The 27,712-nt window shown below is 34.9% G+C and overlaps 1 protein-coding gene and 1 long non-coding RNA gene across 10 annotated transcripts in view; one reads left to right on the plus strand and one right to left on the minus strand.

Annotated features, from left to right (window-relative positions):
- LOC146397798 (uncharacterized) overlaps nucleotides 1-26,676 on the plus strand; it is a 72,138-nt gene extending 45,462 nt beyond the window's left edge. For both annotated transcript variants that reach the window (XR_014823608.1, XR_014823606.1), the window contains one exon: nucleotides 26,482-26,676. This is a non-coding gene — a long non-coding RNA (uncharacterized LOC146397798). The remainder of the gene's footprint in view (nucleotides 1-26,481) is intronic.
- Nucleotides 1-27,712, minus strand: part of ZNF654 (zinc finger protein 654) — an 88,001-nt gene that overhangs the window by 41,333 nt on the left and 18,956 nt on the right. For 4 of the 8 annotated variants that reach the window (XM_084989156.1, XM_084989155.1, XM_084989154.1 and 1 more), the window contains exons 2-3: nucleotides 23,235-23,380; nucleotides 3,717-3,762 (exon numbers count right to left, since the gene is read on the minus strand). Coding sequence is in view for 2 of the 8 variants with exons in the window: in XM_021070740.2 (XP_020926399.1) it covers nucleotides 23,235-23,380 (146 nt within the window). In the remaining 6 variants the exon portion in view is untranslated. The remainder of the gene's footprint in view (nucleotides 1-3,716; nucleotides 3,763-23,234; nucleotides 23,381-27,712) is intronic. The other 4 variants (XM_021070747.2, XM_021070740.2, XM_021070742.2 and 1 more) reach the window with 1 other exon arrangement.

Below are 27,712 nucleotides of genomic sequence, written 5' to 3' on the forward strand. Positions count from 1 at the left end.
CTTGGGCTTATCAGACACAACTTAGAATAGATTTACAAGGAGATCCTGCTGAATAGCATTGAGAACTTTGTCTAGATACTCATGTTGCAACAGAAGAAAGGGTGGGGGAAAAATGTAATTGTAAAGTACACATGTAAGGATAACCTGACCCCCTTGCTATACAGTGGGAAAATAAAAAAATTATTGAAAAAAAAAAAAAAAAGAAATTTCATGTTTCAAACCTGTTGAATTTCCTATTGCCTAGTGTGAAGGATCAGCCAAATGTTTAGAGATCAATTTGACTAGCTCTCTGGAAGCAAACTCTACAAGGGTCAGGGTAAATGAGTTCACAATAGAACAAGGTAGGACTCCAAAATAGATTGTACCAGTCTAGAGCAGGGCTGGCAAACTACTACCAGCCATGGGCCAAATCTGACCTAAGGAAGACCTGTTTTTGCAAAATGCATGAGATTAAGAATAGTAAGCTATATTTAAATTGTTAAAAAAACACAAAACACAAGAGAATAATATTTCATAACAAGCAAAAATGACATGCAATTTAAATATCACTGTGAGTAAGTACCTTATTAGGACACAACCACACCCAGATATTTACATGTTGACTATGACTGCTTTCACATTAAGATGACACAACTATGTAGTGGCAACAGAAATCTTATAGGTTAAGCCTAAAAATATTAGCTATCTGGCCCTTTACTCACCCATGGTCTAGAACCACAATGGATTTCAATCTCAGCTCCATCACTTTCTTGACATGTAACCTTGGTTAAGTCACTTAATATCTGTGTCTCAGTTTATATATTTATAAAACAGGAACAATAATAATAGCTACCTTTTATAAAGCACTTAAATCAATCCTTGGTACTGCTAAAGGCACTTGCTAATAATAATATAGTAGTACTATTTTTATTATTAACATTGCTGTCAAAGTTTCCTTCAACAATCTAAGAAGAAACCTATCTTCAAAGATTTGTTCTTCTCAGCTGTGAATGTCAATTTTGTTGAAATATAAGACACCAATTTTTCTTCACTTAAATAATAGATTTTTTTTTAAAGAGGATGAACTTTTTAATTTAATTTTATTTTATTTTTTGTCTTTTTGCCATTTCTTGGGCTACTCCTGCGGCATATGGAGGTTCCCAGGCTAGGGGTCCAATGGGAGCTGTAGCCACCGGCCTACACTACAGCCACAGCAACGTGGGATCCGAGCCGCATCTGCAACCTACACCACAACTCATGGCAACGCCGGATCGTTAACCCACTGAGCAAGGCCAGGGATGGAACCTGCAACCTCATGGTTCCTAGTCAGATTCGTTAACCACTGAGCCATGATGGCAACTTCAAAAATTTTTAAGATACCTAACTAAATTCATCAAAAGGTTTCCTTCCAAAAACTTATTATTTTATAATGTTATACTGGTTTTTGATGTTGAATGTGATCAGTACAATGTTTAATATAATTGTATAATAAAATACATATTTAGTATAATGTTTAGTATATAAGATTCTGTACATTAACCAATTTATAATTAACATTAATCTAAATTTTGTGCTACCTCCAGTTCATTCACCTATGTTGAAATAATTATTGAAAACAGAATTATGTAAACAAAATGATTTATACAAAAACATAAATTATTTGTAGTTGGACCAATATATTACAGATGGTATGCCTTTTGAATTTAAAAAATTAAAGCTTTTAGTCATTTTTATTTGACTTTCATCAATCAGTATATTCCTGTTACCCAAGCTTAAATAACTGCAGTACAACTAGAGTCCCCATTTATGAAACAAACTATATTGTCATTGTGTTGCTTAGAATTCAGACCACATTTTCACATTATGTTAATAAAGTACCAGACTTCCTAAAATACAGAAACACATAAATAAAGTGTTTGGTAATTATGACCAGAATTACTTTTCTTTTTTGGGGTCTCTGAAGCAAATAAGCAATTTTCACACTGAAGTACAAAAATGTGGATTTGTACATTTATCCACCATAGGCAAATGCCTTTAAATTATAATGTCTAACTATCTAGATATAAGAAAATCCACTTACTAACTTAAGCCAAAGAAAATTAGGTCTATTGTACATGAATTAAATAAGACTAGAATAAAATGTCATTGCTAACACTTTAAACATTCAATTTTTATCAAATTCTACACTTATTAACTCTAAATCTTTGATCATATAGATATTTCAACTCAGCACTACTTAATCTTAACAAAGAGCATTTACTTTGTCATACTCAAGCATTCCAATGCATTTATCTTCAAAATACTTTCTTCAGTAATGCCTTTACTGAGGAAAGAAAAGGTTTATAATTTTCTATCAAATATATACTGAAAAAGAAATGTACATTACTTTATTTCAAATATGACAGACTATGTACTCTTAATGATTCACTCTCTGAAAATAAGTAAAATGTTAGATAAAATAGCTGGCCTTTTACTTAACTAAAACTTCAAATGCTATTCTAATATGCTTCTCCCATCCAGTTCACCACATTTCTAGACTATAAGGAAAACTTCCTGGCTGTACTTTGAACCAGACAGAAATAGAGGAAAAAAAATACCTTTCATTTAAAATCTTCTCATATAGGATGTCACCTGAATTCATTACATACATGGTCTAAAAATTCTCAAGCCAAGAATTTAGATAAGACTGGTCCCGAACTAGTAATACCTTCAGGTCCTTGGCAGAAACAAAATGTAAATCCTTTCTGAATACCCACTTCAAATCCATATTTCAATTTTTAGAAGTGAATTAATTCCAGGAAAATACAATCAGAATATAAATAAACAATGATGATAATAAAAAACACAACATATAAGGAAACAAAACACCACAAGCAAGAAGCAACAGAAAGTTCACAAAGCCTTTATATATTTAAACTAGACCCAGAATATAAAATGAGTATAGCATAGTTTAAAGAATAAAGAAATATTAAAAACATAAACAACAATAATTGATAGCAGTCAAAAATAACTTCTAGAAATAAAAAGTAAATTCAATGAAATTAAAAGTCAATAGACATATTTAATCACAGATTAGACAGTGCTAAAGAAAAAAAAACTTGTAGATTGAAAGATCTGGGAAAAAATAACTAAAGTGCAAACAGAGAGACAAAGAAATGGAAAATACAAGCAAGAGTTAAAGACATGGGAATGAAGTGTACACATCTATTCATACTTATACACACATGCATGTGGAAGCAAAGAAAAGAGGGGAAGAGAAAGAATGAGAGAATAAGGCAAAGACAAAACTGCATAAGAATGTTTCATAACTGATGAAAGATACCAATCTTCAGATCTAGGAAGCCTAGGAAATCACAATAATGATTAATAAAAATAAATCTATACCTAATCATAATAAACAATAAAATACCAAATACAAAGAACAATGTATAAACAACTAGAGAAAAAAATACAGATTCTTTACAAAGACATGAGAAATTAAATTAGCAAGATGAGTCTAAGATGCAAATTAGTAAACATATAGGTTAAAAAATTTAGACAGCATGAAGCCATAATTATAATTTCATCTGGGCTTTTAAAAAATATAGCAAAAATATATGATATCAATAGCATTTATGTATGAAGAAGTTTCAGCCTTGGTGTTCCAGTGTTCTTGAACTGAAGGAAGATAAATAGTATATAAAAAAATACACTTCAGTAAGTTAAATTCTCCTTAACTAATTTATAAATTTACATACCTTCAAGTTTTTCTGAAAGTAGCAAGTTGATTACAAAGTTGAATATCTAGGAAAACCATGAAATAGCATGAGCAATGAGAAGCAACTAGCCAGTATTAAAACATTTTGTAAAGCCTTTATAATTGAACCAGCATTATATTGGCACATGGACAAGTGGCCTAATGAAATCAAATAGAAAATTCCCAAATAGGGCAATTTCATGTGAAAAATGTATATGACAAAAGCAGTATCTAAAATCAATAGGGAAAATATTGACTTCGTATCAGATAACCCAAAATTAAAAAAACAAATTGCTTTGTTCCAACTTCCAAACATAAAAAAAATACAAAATGGATTAAAAACATAAAAAAGTACAAATGTCAGAAAAAAAATCCTAAATAACTTGGTTATAGAGAAATCTTTCTTAACTATGATTCAAAAGTTAGAAGCAATAGAATAATACCAATAGATTTTAATTACATTTAAAAATGTCTATAAATGCCATAAGGAGAGGAAAACATAAAATGAAAAAATACATATTCACAACTTACATCACAGGAAGGTGTTAATATCCCTAATACATAAAGAGCTAATGAAAACTGAGCAGAAAAAGTCCAACTAACTTATAGAAAATGGGCTTGAGCTATAAACAGGTAGCTTATGAAATTCATAAATGGTCTTTCAAGATATGCAAAAAGATGTTCACTTTAACTCACATTAAGAGAAATACAAGAGGAAGAAGATGGCAGAATAGTACTTAACTCATCTCACATAAACACCAAAATCACAACTAATTGCTGAACAACCATTAACAAAAAAAAAAAAAAACTAGAAATTACCTCAAATAAAAAAGAAAAAAAAAAGGTATTCTACACCCAAAGACAAAGAAGTCACAATAAGATGGTAAGATGGGTGCTTTCATGATAATAAGCAAATCCCATATCCCCCAGATTGGTGACACACAAACTGGAAAATAACTATATTGTGGAGGTCCTCCACAGGAGTGCAAATTCTGAATTCCATATGAGGTTCCCCAGCCTGGAGGTCTTATATCAGGAAGAGGAACCCCCAGAGCACGTGAAGGTCAGTGGGGCTTGAATGCAAGAGTTCCACAGGACTGGAGTAAACAGCAACTCCACTCTAGGAGTACACAAACAAGGTTTCACATGCACTGGTCCCAGGGCAAAGCAGTAAATTTATAGGAATCTGGGCCAGACCTAGCTGTGTGTCTTGGAGGATATCCTGGTGAGGCAAAGGTCAGCTGTGGCTCACTGTGGGGGCAGGCAGTGGAGGCAGAGGCCACCAGGGAATAATCATTGGCATGAGCTCCCTGGGAATTGGCCATTTTGGAAACAAGAACCAGCCCCACCCAAGAGCCTCTAGGCACCAGTGCTGGGAAGCCTCAGGCCAAACAACAAACAGTGGGAACAGAGACCCGCCCATCAGCGTCAAGCCGTTTAAAGTCCTTCTGGACACGTAGCTGGCTCTAAACAAACCCCTCAACATGGCCCTGCCCACAAGAGGGACAAAACCCAGCTCTACATCAGTGGGGCAGGCACCAATCCCTCCCACCAGGCAGCCTACACAAGTCCATGGAACAACCTCACCCACCAGGGGGCAGACACCAGAAGCAAGAGAGGCTATATCACTGCAGCCTGTAGAATGGAGACCACAGAGAAGTTAGATGAAATGAGATGGCAAAGATAAATGTTCCAGACAAAGGAACAAGACAAAATCCCTTAAGAACAACTAAGTAGAGACAGGCAACCTATCTGAAAAAGAATTCAGAATAATGATTGTAAATATGATCCAAGATCTCAAGAAAAAAAACTGATGCACAGAAACAGAAATTACAAGTAAAGGTTTAACAAAGAGCTAGATTTAAAGAACAAACAGATATGAACAATACAATAACTACAATGAAAAATACCCTAGAAAGAAATCAAGAGCAGAATACATGATGCAGTAGAATGAACAAGTGAGCTGAAAGAATGGTGGAAATCACTGCCATGGAACAGAATAAAGAAAAAAAAAAAAAAAAAAAGAGAGAGAGAGACTGTCTAAGAGACTTCTGGGACAACATTAAATACATCTACATTCACATTATAGGGGTCCCAGAGGAAAGGAGAGAGAGAAAGGGCTGGAGAAAAAATGTGAAAAAAGAAATACAAATTAAAATCACATTGACATTCTATTTCTTTTCTATTAGTTCAGCAAAATATCAAATGTTTGATAACAAAAACTATGGTGAGTTCAGAGGTACAAAAAAAAAAAAAGCCTCATTTTATGGGTAAGACTGCAAAATGGCACAAGCTGTATAAAGGGAACTGTGAGACCATTTAGCAAATTTACATATCTATTCATCCTTTGACACAGATTCTAGGAGCCTACTCCCAAAATCTACTGGCAAACACACAAAAAGATATAAGCAAAAAGATTTTAATCATAGCATTATTTGTAAAAGAATGGGAGCAATCCAAATACTTAACAGGAAGACACCCTGAATGAATTATGATGCATCTACATAATACTGTAAGTTGTAAAAAGGAATTTGGACTATGTCTATTTCACTATAGAGTAATCTCCAAGATATAATATTAAGTGAAAAAAGCAGAGTGTAGAAAAGTGTGTGACTGCTTATATAAAAAAGGGTATGAGGTATGGATATATGTCTTAGAACTTGCTTTTTACCAACTAATTTGTCTCTTTTAATAGGTTTGGACAATTTATATGTAATATAATTTTTAACATGCTTGGATTAAAACCTATCTTAATTGAAGTATAGTTGATTTACAATGTTGTCTTAGTTTTAGATGTACTGTCAAATGATTCAGTTATATATATATATGAATACATTCTTTCTCAGATTCTTTTTCCTTATAGATTACTGCAAAATATTGAGCATAGTTCCCTGTGCTATAAGTAGGTCCTTGTTGGTCATCTATTTTATATACATCAGTGTGTATATGTTAATCCCAAGCCTCTAATATATCCCTCACCCCTTTCTCCTTTGGTAACCGTAAGTTTCTTTTCTATGTCTGTGGATATATTTCTATTTTGAAAATAAGTTCATTTGCACTTTTCTTTTTCCTTTTTAGGTTCCTCATACAAGTGATATATTTGTTTTTCACTGTCTGCCTTACTTCATTTAACATGATAATTAGGTTCATCCAAATTTTTGCAAATGGCATTATTTCATTCTTTTTTAAGGCTAATACACCGCCCCCACCCACACACATATATATATAATATAGTATATATAGTGTACATATGTGTGTGTGTATATTCTTTATTCATTCGTCAATGGGCATTTAGGTTGTTTTCATGTCTTGGCTATTGTGAATAGTGCTGCTATGAATATAGAGGTGCATGTATCTTTTTGGATTATAGTTTTCTCAGGATATATGCCCAGGAGTGGGATTGCAGGACCATACTGTAGCTCTATTTTTAGTTTTTTAAGGAACTTCCATACTGTTCTCCGTTGTGGTTGCACTAATTTACAGTCCCACCAAAGGTGTAGGAGTAAAACCTACTATCTTAATAGTTGTTTTCTATTTGTTCTCTGTTCCGTGCTCCATTTCACTCTTCTTCCACCTTCCTTTGGATTGAGTAATTTTATGACTCCATTTTACCCACCACTGTATTCAATGTTTTTAGTGTTTATCTTAGCGTTTACTATATGTCTCTCTATATTTTTATATCTATATATCATTCTCTCTCTATATATATAACTATATATACACATTTATATATTTAATAAGTCCCAGCCTAGCTTCAAAATATATATACTGCTTTACTTATACGATAATAATCCTATCTTTATAATTCTTTTTAATTTTAATGCTATAAACCAATAATAGTTCATTCCAATTTTTGCTTTAATCTCAGCATTTAAAAGACATGACCCATAGGCAGATTGCCAGTTTTTCTAAACTTTTACTGGAACAAAGCCACATGCATTCATTTATGCTCTCAGACCATGGCTGCTTTGGTGCTACATGAGCAGAACTGCGTAGTTATACCAGACACTGATCTACAGGTCTAAAATATCTAAACTTTAAGAAAAAAAAAAAAAAAAACTGTTTGCCAACCTCTTCAATGGACAGTTGTTTCACTAAAATTTTTTAAAATTCTATTTTATATTTATAGATGGCCTTTGAACAACATGGATTTGAACTGTGCAGGTCCACTTATATGTAGATTTTTTTTTCAATAAACATGTACTAAAGTACTATACAATCTGTGGTTGGCTGAATCCATGGATGCAAAATACCAGAAATGGAAGCCTAACTGTAAAGTTCTACATGAATGTTCAATTGTGTAAGAGGGTGGCACCCCTAGCCCCTGAATTGTTCAAGGGTCGAATGTATCTTAAGCTTGTACCCTTTTCAGATGTCTGAATTTCTTTAGGTAGATTTTTCGTCTGGCATATTTGTGCTACATATTTTTTTTTGGTAGTTGAGATCTTCTGGGAATAAAGACTATCAATTTTTGCTTCCTTGAAAACATCTTTATTTCTCCCTCTTGAATTGAAAGTTAAAAGACTGTTGCCCTTTCAGCACTTTAACAATGTCATTTAACTATTCCTTCTTGTATAATCTGAGATATCTGCTGTAGTCTTCTAAAGTTGGTAATGTCTTTGTTCTTTGGTAGCCTTCAAGATTTTCTATGTAATTTTCTGAGTTTGAATGTGCTGCATCTGGGAATCTATATGGTAGTCTGAGAAGAAGAAAGATATGGAAAGAGAGAGAGAGAGAAGGCAGGGAGAAAGAGAGAATGAATGAATGAATGTGTGGATGTACGTGTGTGTTTAAAATTATCCTGCTTGTTGTTGAGTTTCTTAGATTTGTGGTTTAAATTTCATTATATTTGGAAAATTCATGGCTACTACTTTGTATTTCTTCTCCTTCTGGGATTCTAGCAGATACATTTTATACAGTTTCATATATTCCCAAAGTTCTCAGATATTCTGTTCTTTCTTCTCTCTTCCTTTTTGTCATTTAGTTTAATTTTTTTTTTTTACCTATATTGTATTCAAGTTCATGCATTCTTTCCTCATTTGTGTTGACTTCACTGATGAGCCCAGCAGAGGCATTATTCATTTGTTACTTTATTTTTCCATTTCCAGCATTTCTATTTGAATCAGACTTAAAGTGTCCCTGCTCTCTGTTGAAATTCTCAGTATGTTCAACCATTTTATCCACTATTTCCCCTAGACCTTTTTTTTTTCACATAATTTTTTTTTTACGGCCACACCTGCAGCATATGGAAATTCCAAGGCCAGGTATCAAATCAGGGCTGCACCTCCTGGCCTGTGCCACAGTCTCAGCAATGCCAGATCCAGGCCGCACCTGGGACCTATGGTGCAGCTTGCAGCAATGCTAGATCCTTAATCCACCTACTGAGGCCAGGGATTAAATATACATCCTCATGGATAACAGTCAGGTTCTTAACACACTGAGCCTCAACAGGAACTCCTCCCCAGACCTTTATATCTGAATTTGATTCTACAAATTGCTTTGACTCTTGATAGTGCATTTTTTCTTGCTCTTTTTTATGTGTTTGTATTTTTTTAGCCAAAAATTGGATTTCATGATATACAAAAGTATAGACTGATGTTAATATTTGAGCCTGGAAACAGACATGCCTTTTCTTCCACTTACTTTTACTGTGGAGGATTTAAATAAGTCTGGTCAAGAGTTAAGTGGATTTGTGTTATTGCTATCACATGGGCTACTGCTATCATGACCTTCATTCAGTGCACCACTGGCTTCAAATTCTTCCACTGTTAAATTGTGTTTATGGTGGAGTCTGGGTTGCTAGATAATATTTTAGGCTTTCTGGGCAACATTAAGGTCTCTCTCACATTTTTGTTTTAACACCACTATTTAAAAATACATAAACTAGGAGTTCCCATTGTGGCGCAGTGGTTAACGAATCCGACTAGGAACCGTGAGGTTGTGGGTTCGATCCCTGGCATCACTCAGTGGGTTAGGGATCCGGCGTTGCCATGAGCTGTACTATAGGTCGCAGACGCAGCTTGGATCCCACGTTGCTGTGGCTCTGGCATAAGCCAGCTCCAATTAGACCCCTAGCCTGGGAACTTCCATGTGCCATAGGAGCAGCCCAAGAAAAGGCAAAAAAATAAAAAGATAAAAAAATAAATAAAAATACATAGACCATCTTAGCTTGGGAGCCATTATTAAAAGCAAAAACAAAAAAATGGCCATGGACAGCATTTGATCTGATGGGCCAAAGTCTGCCAACTCCGAGGTAAAGAATAATCATGTTAAGCAGAGAAATGGAAGACATAAAAGACCCAATTAAAACTTTTATAGATAAAAAATATATCTGAGATGAAAAAAACATTTTGTGGGATTACTGCCAAATTATACTGCAGAAGACAATATCAGTGAAAACAAAATATAGCATTACTAAAATAAAACACACTCTAAAAAAGGGGAGTTCTTGCTGTGGATCAGTGAGTTAAGAAGCCAACAGGGTCCTTGAGGATGCGAACTCAACGCCTAGCCTTGCTCAGTGGGTTAAGGATCCTGCGTTGCCACAAACTATGGTGTAGGTCACAGGTACAACTCAGATGCCATGCTGCTGTGTCTGTGGCATGTGCTGTCAGCTGCAGCTCTGATTTGACCCCTAGCCTGGAAACTTCCGTATGCCACAGGTGTGGCCCTAAATAAATAAATAAATTTTAAAAAGACTGAAAAAAATGAACAGAACAATCAGTAAGGTGTGGGTCAAACATGGATTCCCTTCAAGTGGCGTCCTTTAAGAAAACATAATTGTGGCTTCTAAAAAAACTTTTGAAGAAATTTCTTAAATTTGGTAAAAAGTAGAAACCAAAAATTCTAAAATGCTTAAGAATAAGAAATGTGAGAGACTGCACAAGGAACATCAAAATTAAATTTCTTAAAAGCACCAATAAACTTTTTGAATAAGAAAATGAAAAGACAAGCCACAGAGTGGGAAAAAGTATTTACGAATCACATATCTGATCTGATAGGAAATATGTCCAGAATATATAAAGAACTCTTATAACTGAATTAGAAGACAAACAATCCAATTTAAAAATGGTGAGAAGATGTGAATATTTTGCCAAAGGTATGCAATAACAAAAAAGTACATGAAAACATATTTGCACAGCACTGAGGATATGCAAATTAAAAGCAAAATGCCATACCACTACACAGTTACTAGAACAGCTATTATGAAAAAGACAAATAATAACAAGGGTTAGTAAAGATGTACAGACACTGGAACACTTACAGACAGCGGGTTAGAATTTTAAATGGTATACTCACTTTGGAAACAGTTTAACAGTTCTATGTTAAAAAGATGTTAAACATAAACTTATCACAGCATCTAGCAGTTCCATTCCTAAGTATCTACTCAAGAGAAATAACATTTGTCCACTTTTACACCAATATTCATAGCCAAAAAACTGAAAACAATCTAAATATTCATCAATTGCTGAAAGCATAAACAAAAGGTACAATGGGTTATATCCAGCACAAATATGAATGAGCTACTGATAAGTGCTAACACATGAATGAACCTCGAAAACATTATTCTAAGTGAAAACACTCATATGTAAAAGCCTACATATTATGTGATATTGTTTACATGAAATGTCTAGATATAGCAGCTTACTAAGATAGAAAACAGATCAGTAGTTGCCTTGGACTGGTGACAGACTGGGGACTGCCTGAAAGTGAGCCATGAGGGAAATTTTTAAGGTGAAGAAAATGTAATAAAACTGGATTGTGGTGATGGCTGCACAACTTTATAAATTTACTATAATCTATATAATTATACTTAAATTGCATAAACTTAATGACATGGAAATTATCCCTCAATAAAATTATAAAAAAAAGAACTAGCAATGGGTAAGGAGTGTGGAGGTACAGATGAAATAAGACTGATGATATACTGGTAATTAATTATTGAACCTGATGATGGGTAAGGGCAGGTTATTATGGTATTCTACTTTTGTGTAGGTTTGAAAATAATCATAATTTTTAAAAAGTTTTAAAACACTGCATTGACAAAGATGTAGGAATTAGGTCTTAATAACAAATGGTTCAACTCCTATAGAGAAAATGTGGCACTTTCAAAGTGACAAACTTTATTTTATTTTATTTTATTTTTTGTCTTTTTGCTATTTCTTTGGGCCACTTCTGCGGCATATGGAGGTTCCCAGCTAAGGGTCTAATTGGAGCTGTAGCCGCCGGCCTACGCCAGAGCCACAGCAACGCGGGATCCGAGCCGCGTCTGCAACCTACACCACAGGTCATGGCAACACCGGATCGTTAACCCACTGAGCAAGGCCAGGGACCGAACCCGCAACCTCATGGTTCCTAGTCGGATTTGTTAACCACTGCGCCACGACGGGAACTACCAAAGTGACAAACTTTAGATTCTGATCTAGCAATTCTACTCTAGGATACCTGTATGATATACAAATATCATTGTATAGGTATACCTCAGATACTAGAGATTCAATTCCAGAGCACCACAATAAAGTGAATGTTGCAATAAATCAAGTCACACAAATTTTTTGGTTTCCCAGTACATATAAAAGTTATGTTTACACTATACTGTAGTCTATTAAGGTGTCAATAATATTATATATAAGAAAAACAAGGTATATACCTTAATTTAAAAACTACTTTACTGCTAAAATTGCTAACCATCACCTGTGCCTTCACTGGGTCATGGCAGTAACATCAAAGATCACTGATCACAGATCACAACAAATGTAGTAATAATGAAAAAGTTTGCAACATTATGATAATTACCAAAATATGACAAAGAAACATGAAATCAGCAAATTCTGTTGGGCACCAACAGACCTTCTCAACACAGGGTTTGAGAAACCAGGTTTCCGGTTTGGCCAGAAACCTTCAATTTGTAAAAAACTATTATCTGTGAATCGAATAAAGTAAAACTCAACAAAACAAGGTATGCCTGTACATATTCCAAGGGCCACACGTGTGGTAATTCATTAAAGGGTTTTGGTAATAGCGACAGAATGGAACAAAATCTAAATACCCATTAACAGAGTGCCAGTTAATTATATTTTTATATATCCGTAACAGTGAAATACTCTGCAGCCATTTTTTTTGGGGGGGATGCTACATCCGTGGCATATCGAGGTTCCCAGGCTAGGGGTCTAATCGGATCTATAGCTGCCGGGCTTTGCCACAGCAACGCAGGATCCGAGCTGTATCTGTGACCACAGCTCACGGCAACACCAGATCCTTAATGCACTGAGAAAAGTCAGGGATCGAACCTGCAACCTCATGGTTACTAGTTAGATTCGTTTCCACTGTGCCATAATGGGAACTCTACTCTGCAGCCATTTTAGTGACTGATGATGATCTTTCTATGATGGGAAAGACATCCAAGTGAAGAAATGGTTCCAGACAGTGTGGATACATATTAGCATTTTTGTTAAATGGAAGAAAAGTAAAATATGATTTTTTTCTTATATTTGCATAAAATACTCTTGAAGGAAATCCAAGAGAATGATTACATTAGTTGCCTAAGGAAATGGAAACTAAGGTGCATGGAGATGTAAATTGAAGGATATCTCTTTGTATGCTCACCATACTTTTTGAATTCTGAACCATACACAGCTTCCCAAAAAGGGCACACTATATACAAGGAAACAAAAATAAGGATGGCAGACTCTTCATCAGAAAACAAAACAACAAAAAACAGTGGTGTCCATTGTTTTAAAAAATCTATCAACCAAAAATTCAATAAAACAGTGGAAATAGCTTTCAAAAATAAAGGTTTCTGATCTCCAAGACAATCAGTACACCACAGAATCATATCTACATCACTGCTGACAAACTTGTGCTGAACCTACAGGATGAAAGTGTTAGGGAAGTAACAGCCTTATAAAGGGTAAGAATTGGCTCTGGTGAGGAATTCTGCCCACAGAGAAGGAATCTGTTTCTCCCTTAGTGTTTAAGGAGCCACCGTTGGGGTCCAGCAAACCTCTCCCAGCCCCCAGAATCATGTGATGGTCCCCTCTGCTCCTGTTCTCCCAGCCGTTTTTGGATGAAGGAAGACTGATCCATTTTCAGGGGAATAACTTTCTTCCTCACTGTGCTGGCCAGGGATGTTGGGTCAGTGTGTGATTCTTCAGTGGTTTCCAATGGTGCTGGTTCCTCCCTTAAGGCTGGAAGGCAATAACCACCATCCCAAAACTTCTCAATACATTTATATTACCTAAACTGAGGGGATGCTGGGGAACAGAGCTCTATGTCATGCAGAAACCAACTGGCTAATTGGTTAGGTTTGGCCAAGGGAGGCAGTGGTGGAAAACTGAAAGTTAGAAGGAAGGGAGCAATGAGGGGTCTTTTGCCTCTGCCCTTCTTCTTCTGGATCCTCTTTAGCGGTGATTATATCTCTTTTAAGGTCTCCTCTCACGCAGGTCAATGCTTCTTTCCCTCAGCAACCATCCATCTCCAGTCTCTGAATTTAGCATTCCATCATCATTCCTTCATCCTTCCATTTCCAGGGCTAACAGCAAATTAACTACAGTTGCCAAGTCTAGGCTCAGCATCTTCTTGGTCTATTCTCTCAGATCATCTAACAATTATGAAACTGGTTCTATGAATTAAATCAAATTCCCCCTACTGAATTATCTAGCAAGACTTACATTTCCCTAACTAGATCTTCACTTAAGTAATCTATAAATTTTATCAATTACTCATAAACTTATCTTAAACTTGTATAAACCTATCTTAATCAAAAAGAAAATTAAAAAGGAAACAAAAATAAATCTGTGATTATTCCCTATAAGACCAGCAGGAAATTATATTCTATCTCCCCAGGTCCAAAATAAGAATGAAACACTTTTTCAAGTCCATGGCTTAAGAAAAATATAACCAATAGGCTACAGTCAAGATGAGTCACATATTTATTTTTACTAAATATTTTAAAAATGTCTTGGTGCCTTCATCTTGGTAAATTTTAAAAATTGAGATATAATTTACATACAACATTATATTAATTTCAGGTATACAATATAATAATTTGATACTTGCATATATTACAAAATGATCACAGTAAGTCTGACAACCACCACCACACATAGCCACAATGTTTCTTCTATCGTAAGAGCTTACAAAATCTACTCTTAGCATCTTACACATTTATAATACAGTTATTATTATATTTTACAGTCACCATGCTATACAAAAGATCCAATGATGTATTTATTTAATAACTGGAATTTTGTACCTTTTAACTACCTTCACCCATTTGGCCCACTCCCAACCCCAACCCATGGCAACCACCAATCTGTTCTCTGTATCCATGAGTTCAGTTTTATTTTATTTTTAGATTCCACATGTAACTGAAATCATTAGGATATTTGATTTTCTCTATTTGACTAACTTCACTTAGAATAACACTCTCAAGGTCCATCTACACTGACCCAAATGACCAGACTCCATTCTTTTTTATGGTCAATTTTACACACACACACACACACACATCCTTATCCTTTCATCTACTAATGGACACTTATGTTGCTTCCATATCTTGGCTACTGTAAATAATGCAGCAATGAACATAGGAGTGGCAAAATCTTTTTGCGTTAGTGTTTTTGTTTCCTTCATATAAATACTCAGAAGTAGAATTATTGGATCATATGGTAGTTCTATTTTTAACTTTTTGAGGAACTTCCACAGTCCTTTCCATAGTGGCTGCACCAATTTACATATCCCAAAACAGCACACAGGGATTCTTCTTTCCACATCTTTGCAATGTTTACTCTTTCTTGTCTTTTTGATAACAATCATTCTAGTAAGTGTGAAGTAATAACCCCTTGTGGTTTTGATTTGCATTTCCCTGATGATCAGTAATGATGAACTCATGTTCATGTACCTGTTGGCCATCTATATGTTTTGTTTGCGATACTGTCTATTTAGATCTGCCCTTTTTAAAAAAAATCTGATTTTTTTTTTTTTTTTTTTTAGTTGTATGAGTTCTTCATGTTTTGGATATTAACTCCTTAACAGATATATAATTTGCAAATCTCTTCTCTCATTCAGTAAAGCTGCTTTTCATTCTATTGATGGTTATTACCTTTGCTATGCAGAAATGTCTTAGTTTGATGTAGTCCCAAATGATGATTTTTTGGTTTCTTTCATTTGCCTTTAGTGTCAAATCCAAAAAAAATTATCACCAAGAACAATATCAAGACGCTTACCACCTATGTTTTCTTCTAGTAGTTTCACAGTTTCAGGTCTAACATTCAATTCTTTAATCCATTTTTAGCTGATTTTTATATATGATATGAAATAGTGATCCAACTTCATTCTTTTTCACTTGGCTGTCCAGTTTCCCAACACCATTTATTAAAGAGACTATCCATTTCCCACTGTATAGTCTTAGCTGCTGTGTTATAAATTAATTGACCCTATATGTGTTGGTTTAATTTTGGTCTATTCTGTTCAATGATCTACGTGTCTGTTTTTATGTCAGTACCATACTTTGTTAATTACTATAGATTTGTAATATACAGTTGATGCTCAAACAACAGAAGTTTGAACTGCACTTATACCTGGGTTTTTACATAAACAGAAATAACTTTCAACTGCATAAGAGGTGGGAGAATTGGTCCCCCAAATCCCCACACTGTTCAAGGATCAACTGTAGTTTGAAATCAGGAAGCATGATGCCTCCAGCTCTGTCCTTCTTTCTCAAGAATGCCTTGCCTCTTAAGGGTTTCTTTGTAGTTCCATACAAATTTTAGGAATTTTAAAGATTATTTCTATTTCTGTCAAAATTTTAATGTATTGTTGCATTCATTTTACTAATATTTCGTTGAGGATTTTTGCATCTATGTTCATCAGGGACAGTGACTTGCACTTTTCTTTCATGATGTCCTTGTCTGGTTTTGATATTAAGGTAATACTGGCCTTGTAAAATGAGCCTGTAAGTGTTTGCTTTGCTTCTACATTTTGGAAGAGTTTGAGAAAGACTGGTATTAGTTGTCTGACTATTTGGTAGAATTCACCAGTAAAACTGTCTGGTCCTAGATTTTTGTTTGTTGAGAAGTTTTGAATTACTGATGCAATCTCCATACTAGTAACTGGACTACCTAGATTTTCTATTTCTTCATGATTCAGTTCTGGTAAACAGTATGTTTGCAGGAATTTATCCACATCTTCCCAGGTGTCCAATTTACTGGAGTATAAGTCTTCATAGTAGTCAGCCCTGCATATCTGTACACTCAACATTCATGGATTCAGTCCACCACAGATGGAAAACATTTGGGTAAAAAAAAATCCAGAATTCTTGAATTTGCTGAGCACTGGCAATGATTTATATAGCATTTACTTTGTATTTATAATGATTTACTGGACTTCCCATGTGGCTCACAACATATAATGATTTACATAGCATTTACATTGTACTAGATATTATAAATGATATAGAAATGATTTAAAGCATATCAGAGAATGTGCTTAGGTTATATGTAAATATGTAAATATGCCATTTTATATATGAGATTTGAGCATCCATGGATTTCGGTATCAGTGAAGTGCTGGAACCAAGCCCCCATGCATACCATGAGATGAATGTGGTCTCATGATCCTTTGTATTGTGGAATCAGCTTATACTCTCTCCTATTTCAGTTATGATTGTGAGGCCTCTTTTTTTCTTGGTGAGTCTAGCTAAAGGTTTGTCAATTTTGTTTATCTTCTCAAAGAACCAACTCTTAGTTTCATCAATCTTTTTACTGCCTTTTCAGTCCCTATTTCATTTAGTTCCACTCTGATCTTTATTTCCTTCCTTCTGCTAACTCTGAGCTTTGTTTGTTCCTCTTACTATGATTCCTTGGCATCTAAAGTTAGGCTGTTTGTTGGAGTTCTTTTTTTTTCTTTTCTTTTCTTTGTCTTTTTAGAGCTGCACCCACAGCATATGGAGGTTCCCAGGCTAGGGGTCGAATCCAAGCTGTAGCTGCTGGCCTACACCACAGCCACAGCAATGCAAGATAGGAGCCATGTCTGCAATCTATACCACCTCACAGCAACGTCGGATCCTTAACCCACTGAGCAAGGCCAGGGATCGAACCCGCATCCCCATGAATACTAGTCGGGTTCATTAATCGCTGAGGGATGACGGGAACTCCATTTATTGTTTCTTGATATATCTTTTATACTCATACCACACACACACACACACACACACACACACACACACACACACAAGTATATGACAATATTAGAGACACTACTTATTTAGCTTATCTATACTTTTTTGTTATAAATAAAAATATAAAATACATGATATACATCATAAGAATTCTGCAAACAGATACGAGGCATATGAACTACATTAATATCCTGACATCCTTTCCAGGTACCTTGAACATTCTATTTGCCATTCCTTGGAGTCTCTTGCTCCTTCATCAAATTTATTTCCATCATTCCTTCAGAGCTCAGCTCAAGTATTAGTTAACCAAGCAAATTCTCCCTACCTCCCAGACCAAGTCAGGTCTCCTGTTATACTCTCTCACTGTACCCTGTAATTCTTTCATAATTTCAACACATAATAGTGGAGCTGCTTGTGTAATAACTTAGCTCTATAAGATCTGTGAAAACAAGAACTTATCTATCTTTTCTATTTTATTCCTAGAACCAAGTACAGAGATTTATAGAATGAATGAAGGAATAATTATGGAATAATAATAATTTTTAGTTTTCTGGCTTAAATATTTAAATAGAACACTATTATAGACTTACTGCTCTTTGAATGGTACTATCATGTTGCTATTTCCCCATTTTTCTTCTGGTATCAAAAGTAAAATTATCTTTTCAGTTAAAGTAAATTTAAATAATGCAGAAAGTTTTCCTTACAAGAAACATTACTATTTAACAAACCACCAAGATAATTTATTTTCTTTTGCCTAGAAAGATAGATAAGATTTGCTTTTGCTTAATTCATTATTCTTTTCATAAGCAGAAGTAAAAAAGCTAGCAAAAAATGAAACAAGTCAATAAATGACTTAATTTTTTTAAAGTACATTTTTACATTACAACACTAAAGTTGACAAAGATTATAGAGATGAAAGGGGGGAAAATATCCAAATAGACACTGGATCAAGAATACTACTTCTTGCTTACAAATAATGTAATTCTTTCAACACTTATTTAATTTTCCTCAGAAATCAGCAGAAAATAATTGAAATTGTTTTGGTACCTTTCAAAATATCATATAAAAATATTCTTTGTAGTGACATCTATTATTTTTGTCTACCTAGCTACTACCTCTCTTTCACACTATTACACTCACTTCTTGAGGAAACTGCTTATCCCTCCAACATTTCTGTGGTCCTCACGGGGCCACCAACATAGTGTCCCATTTTCCCTAGCCATGGGATGGGCTTGCCTTGCCATCACTCGGCCAAAAATCTTACCATACTGTCCTCAACACGGTGATTAGTTCAAGTAATGGGAACATAACCAAAGCTAGGCCTGAGTTCCCAAAATATTTTGAGGATTAGAAGTGGGAGCAGAGATTTCTTCTCCCTTGGTTATTAAACTAAACTTAATCTCCAGACAGTCAGCAGCCCTAAGAGAATGAAGCCAAAAGAATGATGGAAAGGAACAGTTCTAGATGGTATTTTATTCTCTGGATTTAGAGAATCATGAAACTGGTTCTAGCCCTTGACCTTCCATGATTTAGTCATCTAATAGCCTAAGATTTCTAAATTATAATCAAGAACTCCTAATATTTCTCATATTCATTTAGGCATCACAAAATAAATATTTAAAAAAAATAAACTGCCATGCTCTTACAAATCTAAATAACATTATATTCTAAACTCTTTTCTCCCACATTTTTTTTTCTCAGTTTTACTGAGGCATAATTGACAAAAATTATATATAAGGTATACAACTTGATATTTTGGTATACAGAAATAGTGAATTGATCACAATTAAGCCAGTTTTAACATATCTATCACTTCACATAGCTCCCTCCTACAACTTTAAACACATATAAATAAACTTTTAAAGCAGCACCATGTACATGTACTCTTTAAAATCTTTATGCAAAAAATACAGTTCATATATAAATATGAAATTTACATATCTTCAAGATTTAACAATATAGTATACAGAAAGGCTTCAGCCCTCTCTCACTAGTCCAATGCCTCGGAATTAACAACTTCTAATATTTTTAATAGCTGCTGATAATAAGCTTTCCTAGTATTTCTTGATTTACCAATTTTCAGTATTACTCAACTTCCTGCTGTGAGAGAATTTAACCCCTCATACAACCAGTTCCATCTTCCCAAAAGTTATTCATTATTATTTTTTCTTTTATTTTTATAACTTTACTTATACGTTTATTTATGGTTTCATGTACTACTGACACTCCATTTGGTAAAATAAGAATTAAAGGAAGAGAACTAGTGTCCTTGTCCTTCACTTTCAACCCACACCTTCCATCAAACAGTCTTATATAGGTTAATAATTTTCCTCAGTTATATGACTATAATTATTTTTGTACTTTAAAAACAATGTCAGTAAGAATCATTTACATGAAGAAAACTATATGGTTCCATATCCTCAAGATTAGTTACAAATCTCCATTTTTACTGGATAGTTCCCTCTTGGAGATGACATATCTGTAAGACCTACAGTGATTCTGGGACCATTCTTCCCTCTACCTTAACTAAAAGCTATGGTTTTCTAAATCCACTGTCATCTGGTCTTTTGATATTTCACCCCATTCCTCTGGAGCACATTCTCTAATAACTTCCCAAAAAAGATTATGTAGACAAGTCAATCTTCCAGGTCCTTACATGCCTAGAAATATTGTTTCTAGTCTTATACTTCACTGACAGTTTGGATGAGTACAAAATTCTACACTGAAAATAATTTCTCTTCAACTCTTTAGAGACACTGATTCATTACAAACTACCGTGTACTGTTGGTTATAAGAAGACTGATATCAATCTGATGTTTGTTCCTTTGTAGGTAACCTAGTTTTTTCTCTCTAGAAGGTGCTCAAATCTGTTTTTTTCATTCTTGGTATTTTCAAATCACAAAATGAAGTGTTTAGCTGAGTATCTTTTATATTCACTATGCTGAACACTTCTTGGGCTCTTTCAGTCTGGAAGCTTATGGCTTTTATTTTTGGGAAATTCTTTTATTATGTCTTTGAAATTTTTCTCTAATGTATATTCTTTAAGTTCTTCTTCTGGAACTCCAGCACATACAATAATGAACCTCCTTTATGAAGCCACTGTATCAATTTTTTTTAACACATTTCTTCTCTATGGTTTTGTTTTACATTCTGAATTATTTCTTCAATTTTACCTTTCAAATGCCCTACAGAATTTAATTTTACTTATTTAATTTTTTTAAATTTACCACTTTAACTATTTTATTTTATTTTATTTTATTTTATTTTACTTTATTTTATTTTTTGCCATTTCTTGGGCTGCTCCCGCGGCATATGGAGATTCCCAGGCTAGGGGTCTAATCGGAGCTGTAGCCGATGGCCTACACCAGAGCCACAGCAACGTGTGATCCGAGTCGCGTCTGCAACCTACACCACAGCTCACGGCAACGCTGGGTCCTTAACCCACTGAGCAAGGGCAGGGACCGAACCTGCAACCTCATGGTTCCTACTCAGATTCGTTAACCACTGAGCCACAACGGGAACTCCCATTTTATTTTTTTTGCTTTGCTCACAGGGTGTGGAAGTTTCCAAGGCTGAATCCTTAACCACTACACCACCAAAGAATACCCTCCTATAGAATTTTAAATTTTAACTATCATATTTTCTTAATTTCTACAAACTCATTTTTGGTATACCTCATTTTTCCTTTTACACAGCATGTTGAGGTTTTAATGTCCTCTCAGGTTTCTCTGAAAATGCTAATTACAGATTTATATCTCTTTTAAATTTTTTGTTTTCAACTTTAACACTGTTTCGTCCAGAATTTTTTTTTTTTTTTTTTTTTTTTGTCTTTTGTTGTTGTTGTTGTTGTTGCTATTTCTTGGGCTGCACCCGCGGCATATGGAGGTTCCCAGGCTAGAGGTCGAATTGGAGCTGTAGCCACCAGCCTAGGCCAGAGCCACAGCAACGCCGGATCGTTAACCCACTGAGCAAGGGCAGGGACCTAACCCGCAACCTCATGGTTCCTAGTCGGATTCGTTAACCACTGCGCCACGACGGGAACTCCCAGAATTTTTTTTAGTTTTTTTTCACTGTATTTTTTTTCATGCATTCCTCAAATGTCTGATGATTACTGAATATTCATCAATATTTAAGAATAATGCCATAATCAGGGAGCACTATAAGCTGTCTAGAGTTTGAGGACTGGTAAGTTTGTCTTTAGGGTAATTAAGTGATTAGCTAGCTGTCTTAAAGAAGAACGGTTAATTGCCAGCATACAAAGGTAACTGCTCCAAAGTCAATTAATTTCTTTAGAGGGAAAAAGAAAGTAGCAATGATGCTTCCCTACTTTACCCTGGCCTTAAGGTCTGGTGAATGGCCTGAATAGAAAAACTGCAATTAACTCCTTTATCTGTATTTTCCCAAAGTATCTCATTCACTACTCTCTATTTCATACCTTGCATGTTCAAATTCTACACCTCCCTAGGATTCCAAGGGAAGGGAAGCAGGACAGTCTTCTTTTAAGGCAGGGGATAATTTTTTTTTAACGATACCCACAGTTTCAAAAAATATTTTACTAATAATAAAGTATATGTATGCATAAAAATATATAAAACAAAAAATTCATAAAATAATAATTATCCTATGAGACATACTCTGATATTTTCTATTGTATTTTGCAATGTTAATAAATGAATACTATGAATACTATGATATAAGTTGAGGCACCAAAATAAATAAATAAATAAGTTGTGACTTGCTCTGCCATGTTTCAAAGATCATTCCTCTATCTGTTTTCTTTCCCATAGAAAATTGTTAAAATTTTGTCATTCATTGATGACTCTTCTCTATTTTCTTTTCACTGTACTTCCCTTTTTTATTTCTGTACTAATTTAGTAGGATCTAGGATGACAAAAAGGACAAATAAAGTACTCAGTTTGTGATCTTTAACTTGAAGTCCTTTACAAGTATTTTTAAAAACCAAAGTTTCCTAACCTCTTTTTGGCCTGATTTAAGGTCCCTCTGCTAATATGATGGCCTCAATTGCTACATTCTGGGATTTACCATTAAAGTTTGCTAAGGCAATCTGAGGAATTAAAAGGGAAAGGAAAGTGCTGGTAGTGACCCTAAGAATCTATATAACAATTTCATTTAATTCCGAAACTAAAATAGTGGTTAAATATTCGAAATTAAACCTAAACACTTAAATTAAGAAACAGAAATTTCCTTTTTGAGGGAAGACTTTAGGACGGGTTTTTTTTTTTTTTTTTTTTTAGGAAAGGTTCCTTACACAGAGAAAATAATCAAAAATGAATTCTCAAATGCATCAAGAAAATACTTTTATAAGTAAAGAGTACTTACAGAGCAAGGCTACTCAAAACATATTGTACGTGCTCACATTCATCTGGGAATGATGCACTGGCTGAAGTAAAACAGCAAAGTGCAGTCTGAAGAACCTGAAGCTGTGGCAAAGGGACCTGCCATCTTCCAGCATAATCTTCAACCACCTAATAGGGAAACAATCAAAAAAGCACTTTATTAGAGAAAATGTTCTCAACACAAGTTTAAAAAACTGGAAAAACATCAGATAAATTAAAACATTAGTTCAACATGAACACAAATAATTGAGAAGGGAAAGAAAGTTCTTTGTTTACGGTTTCATGGTATACATCTGAAAATAAATTATATTTGAAAATGTGGAAAAGAAATAAAATGTATGAACAACCACACTGTTCAACTGCCAAATCTTTGCCAAATGTTGTAACAGATGCCTTCACATCCCATATCTAGCCTTTGTCAAATCATCGATTATCAAATATTAAAATAGCTATACCACAAAATATAGTAATAAAATTATAAATAAGCATGTTAATCTATTATTATCATTATTATTTATAAGACCAAACTCTAAACATTCTGGAAACAAATGAGGATTAAAGAGTGGCATGATGCTCTGATTATGAAAGTTCTTATTATGGAGAAAACAATATAGAATATAATCAATCTGTCACTTATCTAGTTTTATGAATTCAGTTAAGTCATCTTTCTCTGTGCATTAGTTTCCTCACCATAAAATGGAGGTAATAATGTTTATCTTGCAGATTTACTCTGAAGCTAAACAGGCATAATTTATGAGAAAACACTTTAAAACTATCAATCACTACAAAATGTTAATTATAATCTCTCGCATGCACGACTGCTATAATAAAACTATTTTATTTTAGAAATTCATCTTTTAAAACATGTTGGCAAACTGGCATGTGGGCCAAATTTGGCCTGACACCCACTTTTGTATGATCAACAAGCTAAGAATGGATGTTACATTTTCAAATGGTTGAAAAAAAATTTTGTGATATAAAAATCATATGAAACTCAAATTTCAATGTCCATAAAGGCTTACTGGGACACAATCAGTTCATCTACTTACATATTATCTATAGCTACTTTCCTACTACAACACATTGAGTAGTTCTGACAGAAACCACGTCTCAGAATCTAAAATATTTAATATCTGCCTCTTTACACAAAATGGTTGCCAACTCATAATTTAAAAGCTGGTAAAACTAGAGTAGAGCAGAGCAGAGCAGAGCAGAAAAGCCAAGGACATTCAGAGCGAGCTCAAGGACTTTACATACTAATCATTTCCTGTTGGAGACAATTTTCCAGGGGTCTCATGTATTTCCACAATTTAAAAGAGGCCCTGACTGCCTTCATCCTTTCAAAGATGTTTATAGGAAACATTCTTGAAAAACAGATGATGTCTCCCTCCAAAGCAGTGAACCTGTTTACTGTCCAGTATAAGCATGACAATGTCTCCCTCTAGAGCCCAGGTCAGACAGATATGCTTGCAAACCACTATGAAAGAATAGGACTTTCTAAGTTGATGTTCCTGAGCCGAGATATAAACTTACTATGAGTTCAGGATCAACCTGGGCCATTCACATCACCTTTGTGAAACTTGAGGGGCAAAGGGAACCATCATGAACTTGAAGCTCATGCTGCTTACTATGCCATGAGTAACAAAGTCTGTTATCTCTGACCCAGGAGTTTCATGTCTTAGGCCAGCATTCATGAAACTGTGGCAACTGCCTTAGATAAAATCCCAGACCCTTCACAGTTCTTTGACAACTGCAAACTGCAATGCCAGGTGGCTGGCATGTCTCCAGTGTTTCTAGAAACATATATGGATAAAAAAGAAAGCTAGAGGGTATTATCTCTGTGAAACTGTGTCCCCTTCTATATCTAGTAGTCTTTACTTGCTAGGAAGTAAAAACTACTACTAACTATGATGACTCTAAGTAGAAGGACAGATTTTTTCCAAACCACTACAAGCAAAAAATAAAATAGAAGAAAAGATTGTTAGATAAACAGTGGTTCCCTGGCTTTAAATTTTCTCTTCACTAAAGCGTCTGACCACCTTTATTGCCTCTTTTTGGCCTCCACAACACAATCCTGGTGCCACATTAAAAAATCAATATCTGACGTCTCACATTTTTCCTATCTTTAGTCCCAAATAGTGTGCCCTAATACATTTCTACTTAAAACCTTATTCACCTCCTACTTATGGGCTGGGTTTATTTCCTTAGAAGAGAAGCATTCTACTTTCTTAGGTTCTATTCTCATTGTAGCTTCCCTTATTCACCAAAATTTAGCTATTAATACCCTGCCTGATTCAGCTGAGCCCAAAGCTAACACAATAAAAGTACCGTGGGCACACCTCCAACAGGTTTGCCACAATACCCTTGAAGGGACATAAACAACACTAGCTGAAATTAATATACAGTTGACTGTCAGTATCTGCAGAGGATTGGTTCCAGGATTCCCCACCCCATAACAAAATTTGCAGATGCTCAAGTCCTTTATATAAAATGGTATATTTGCATATAAACTACATACATACATATCCTTCCATATACTTTAAAATCATCTCTAGATTACTTATAAGGCCTAATGCAATGTAAATTCTATGTAAATAGCTACTAGCACAAAGCAAATTCAAGTTATGTTTTCTGAAAATTTCTAGAATTTCTTTTCCAAATATTTTTGATCCATAGCTGGTTGAATACACAAATATGGAGCCTAGATACAGAGGGCTGACTGTATCGTTTTATTTTGTTTAATGTCATGCCAGACACTAACAACACTATAATATTCATTATAACACTACTTCTCTTTTAAATATTAACATATGTAAAACTATATATTACACTGTCTTTTTGAAATTTTTCTCCTGCACTGTAACTGTTCTCCTAAGCACTCAGCTAATGAAAGCTGACACCATGACATCATAATCTGAATGTGTTCTACCAGGCCATTGTGCAGCAAGCAACCCATCTTACATTTTTTTCTTTTTCTTTAGTATTATAACAAGTAACAGCCTTTACTGTTATATTAAAGAATTACTGTATCAAGGGTTATATTCTTTACTTTAAAACATTAAATACACCATCCAAACTACTACAGACTGAAATGTGTCCCCTTAAAGTTCATACATTGAAGTCTTATCCCTAGTGTGACTGTATCTGGAGACAGGATTATAGGAAGTAATTAAGGTTAAATGATGCCTAAAGGGAGGGGTCCTAATCAGATAGTATTGTTGGCCTTACAGGATGAGAAGGAGAGAGAGAGAGAGTGCTCCGTCCCTCCACAACTATGCACTGAGGAAAGGCCATGGTGAAGCCACAGAGAAGACAGCAGTCTGCAAGCAAGAGCATCTTCATCAGTACTTGACCATGCAGGCACCCTGACCTCAGAATTCTTAGCCTCAAGAACTGAGAAAATAAATTTCTACTGTTTAAGCTGCCAAGTTTGTGATATTTTGTTATGGCAGCCAGAGCTGACCAATACACAAATCTATAAAAATAATACAAACGTAGGAGTTTAGGAACCAAAAAATGTAAAGTGCTCAAATATGGTTATCTGTTTCTTCACCGAGCTCTCCTTTTTTCTCACATAACAATGAAAACTAACAAATACAAGCTTGTCACTAAGCAAACAATCCTCTTAATTTCTATATCTAGGTAATAATAGACTAGATCATTAACACAAAATCAAGCATGACTTCACTATTACTTGGCCATTCAAATCCCTGTCATTTTCCCACCTGAAACTTCCCATCGGCATCAATTTCATTTCAAACACCTCACAGTTCACAGTTTAAAAACACGCACTTTTAAAAGTTGACCAACAAACCAGAAGTCACACCACAATTACCTTCCATTCTAAGAGCTTCAAAAAATGGCTATACTATATGCCAATCTATGCATTGAATAAATCTGTAAACCTAAATACCTAAAATAAACACTGTAAGAAATATTAAGTTAGCCTTTTTTGATATCCCTTTCAGCATGATTATGCTATTCATTTATAATATAGCTACTGTATCTGTAAGTATTTCCTAGCTCTGTACATTGAAAGAGCCTAGGAACAATGACACCTCAGTAGTAATATACACTCTTAGGGCCCAAATCTTGGTTTCTAAACACTATTCTTCAGTATGAGGAACTTGGGGGGCTCCTTAAGCTCAGGGAACTTGAGCTGCTCAAGCCCCCCTCTGGCAGAAATGGAGCAGGGAAAATATCAAGAAAAGACTGGAACATTTTGTGCTGCCAGAAAGTAATGAAATGCTGAAATAATGATGGGATATAAGAATGCAGGAACCAGAGTTCCCGTCATGGCGCAGTGGTTAACGAATCTGACTAGGAACCATGAGGTTGAAGGTTCGATCCCTGGCTGTGCTCAGTGGGTTAGGGATCCGGCGTTGCCGTGGGCTGTGGTGTGGGTTGCAGACGCAGCTCGGACCCCGCGTTGCTGTGGCTCTGGCATAGGCCAGTGGCTAC

Source organism: Sus scrofa, chromosome 13, assembly GCF_054392235.1.
Source record: "Sus scrofa isolate SSC_HxYL_T2T_F1_AM1 chromosome 13, Sscrofa_HxYL_maternal_Yorkshire_Landrace_v2.0, whole genome shotgun sequence".
Lineage (NCBI taxonomy): Eukaryota > Metazoa > Chordata > Mammalia > Artiodactyla > Suidae > Sus > Sus scrofa.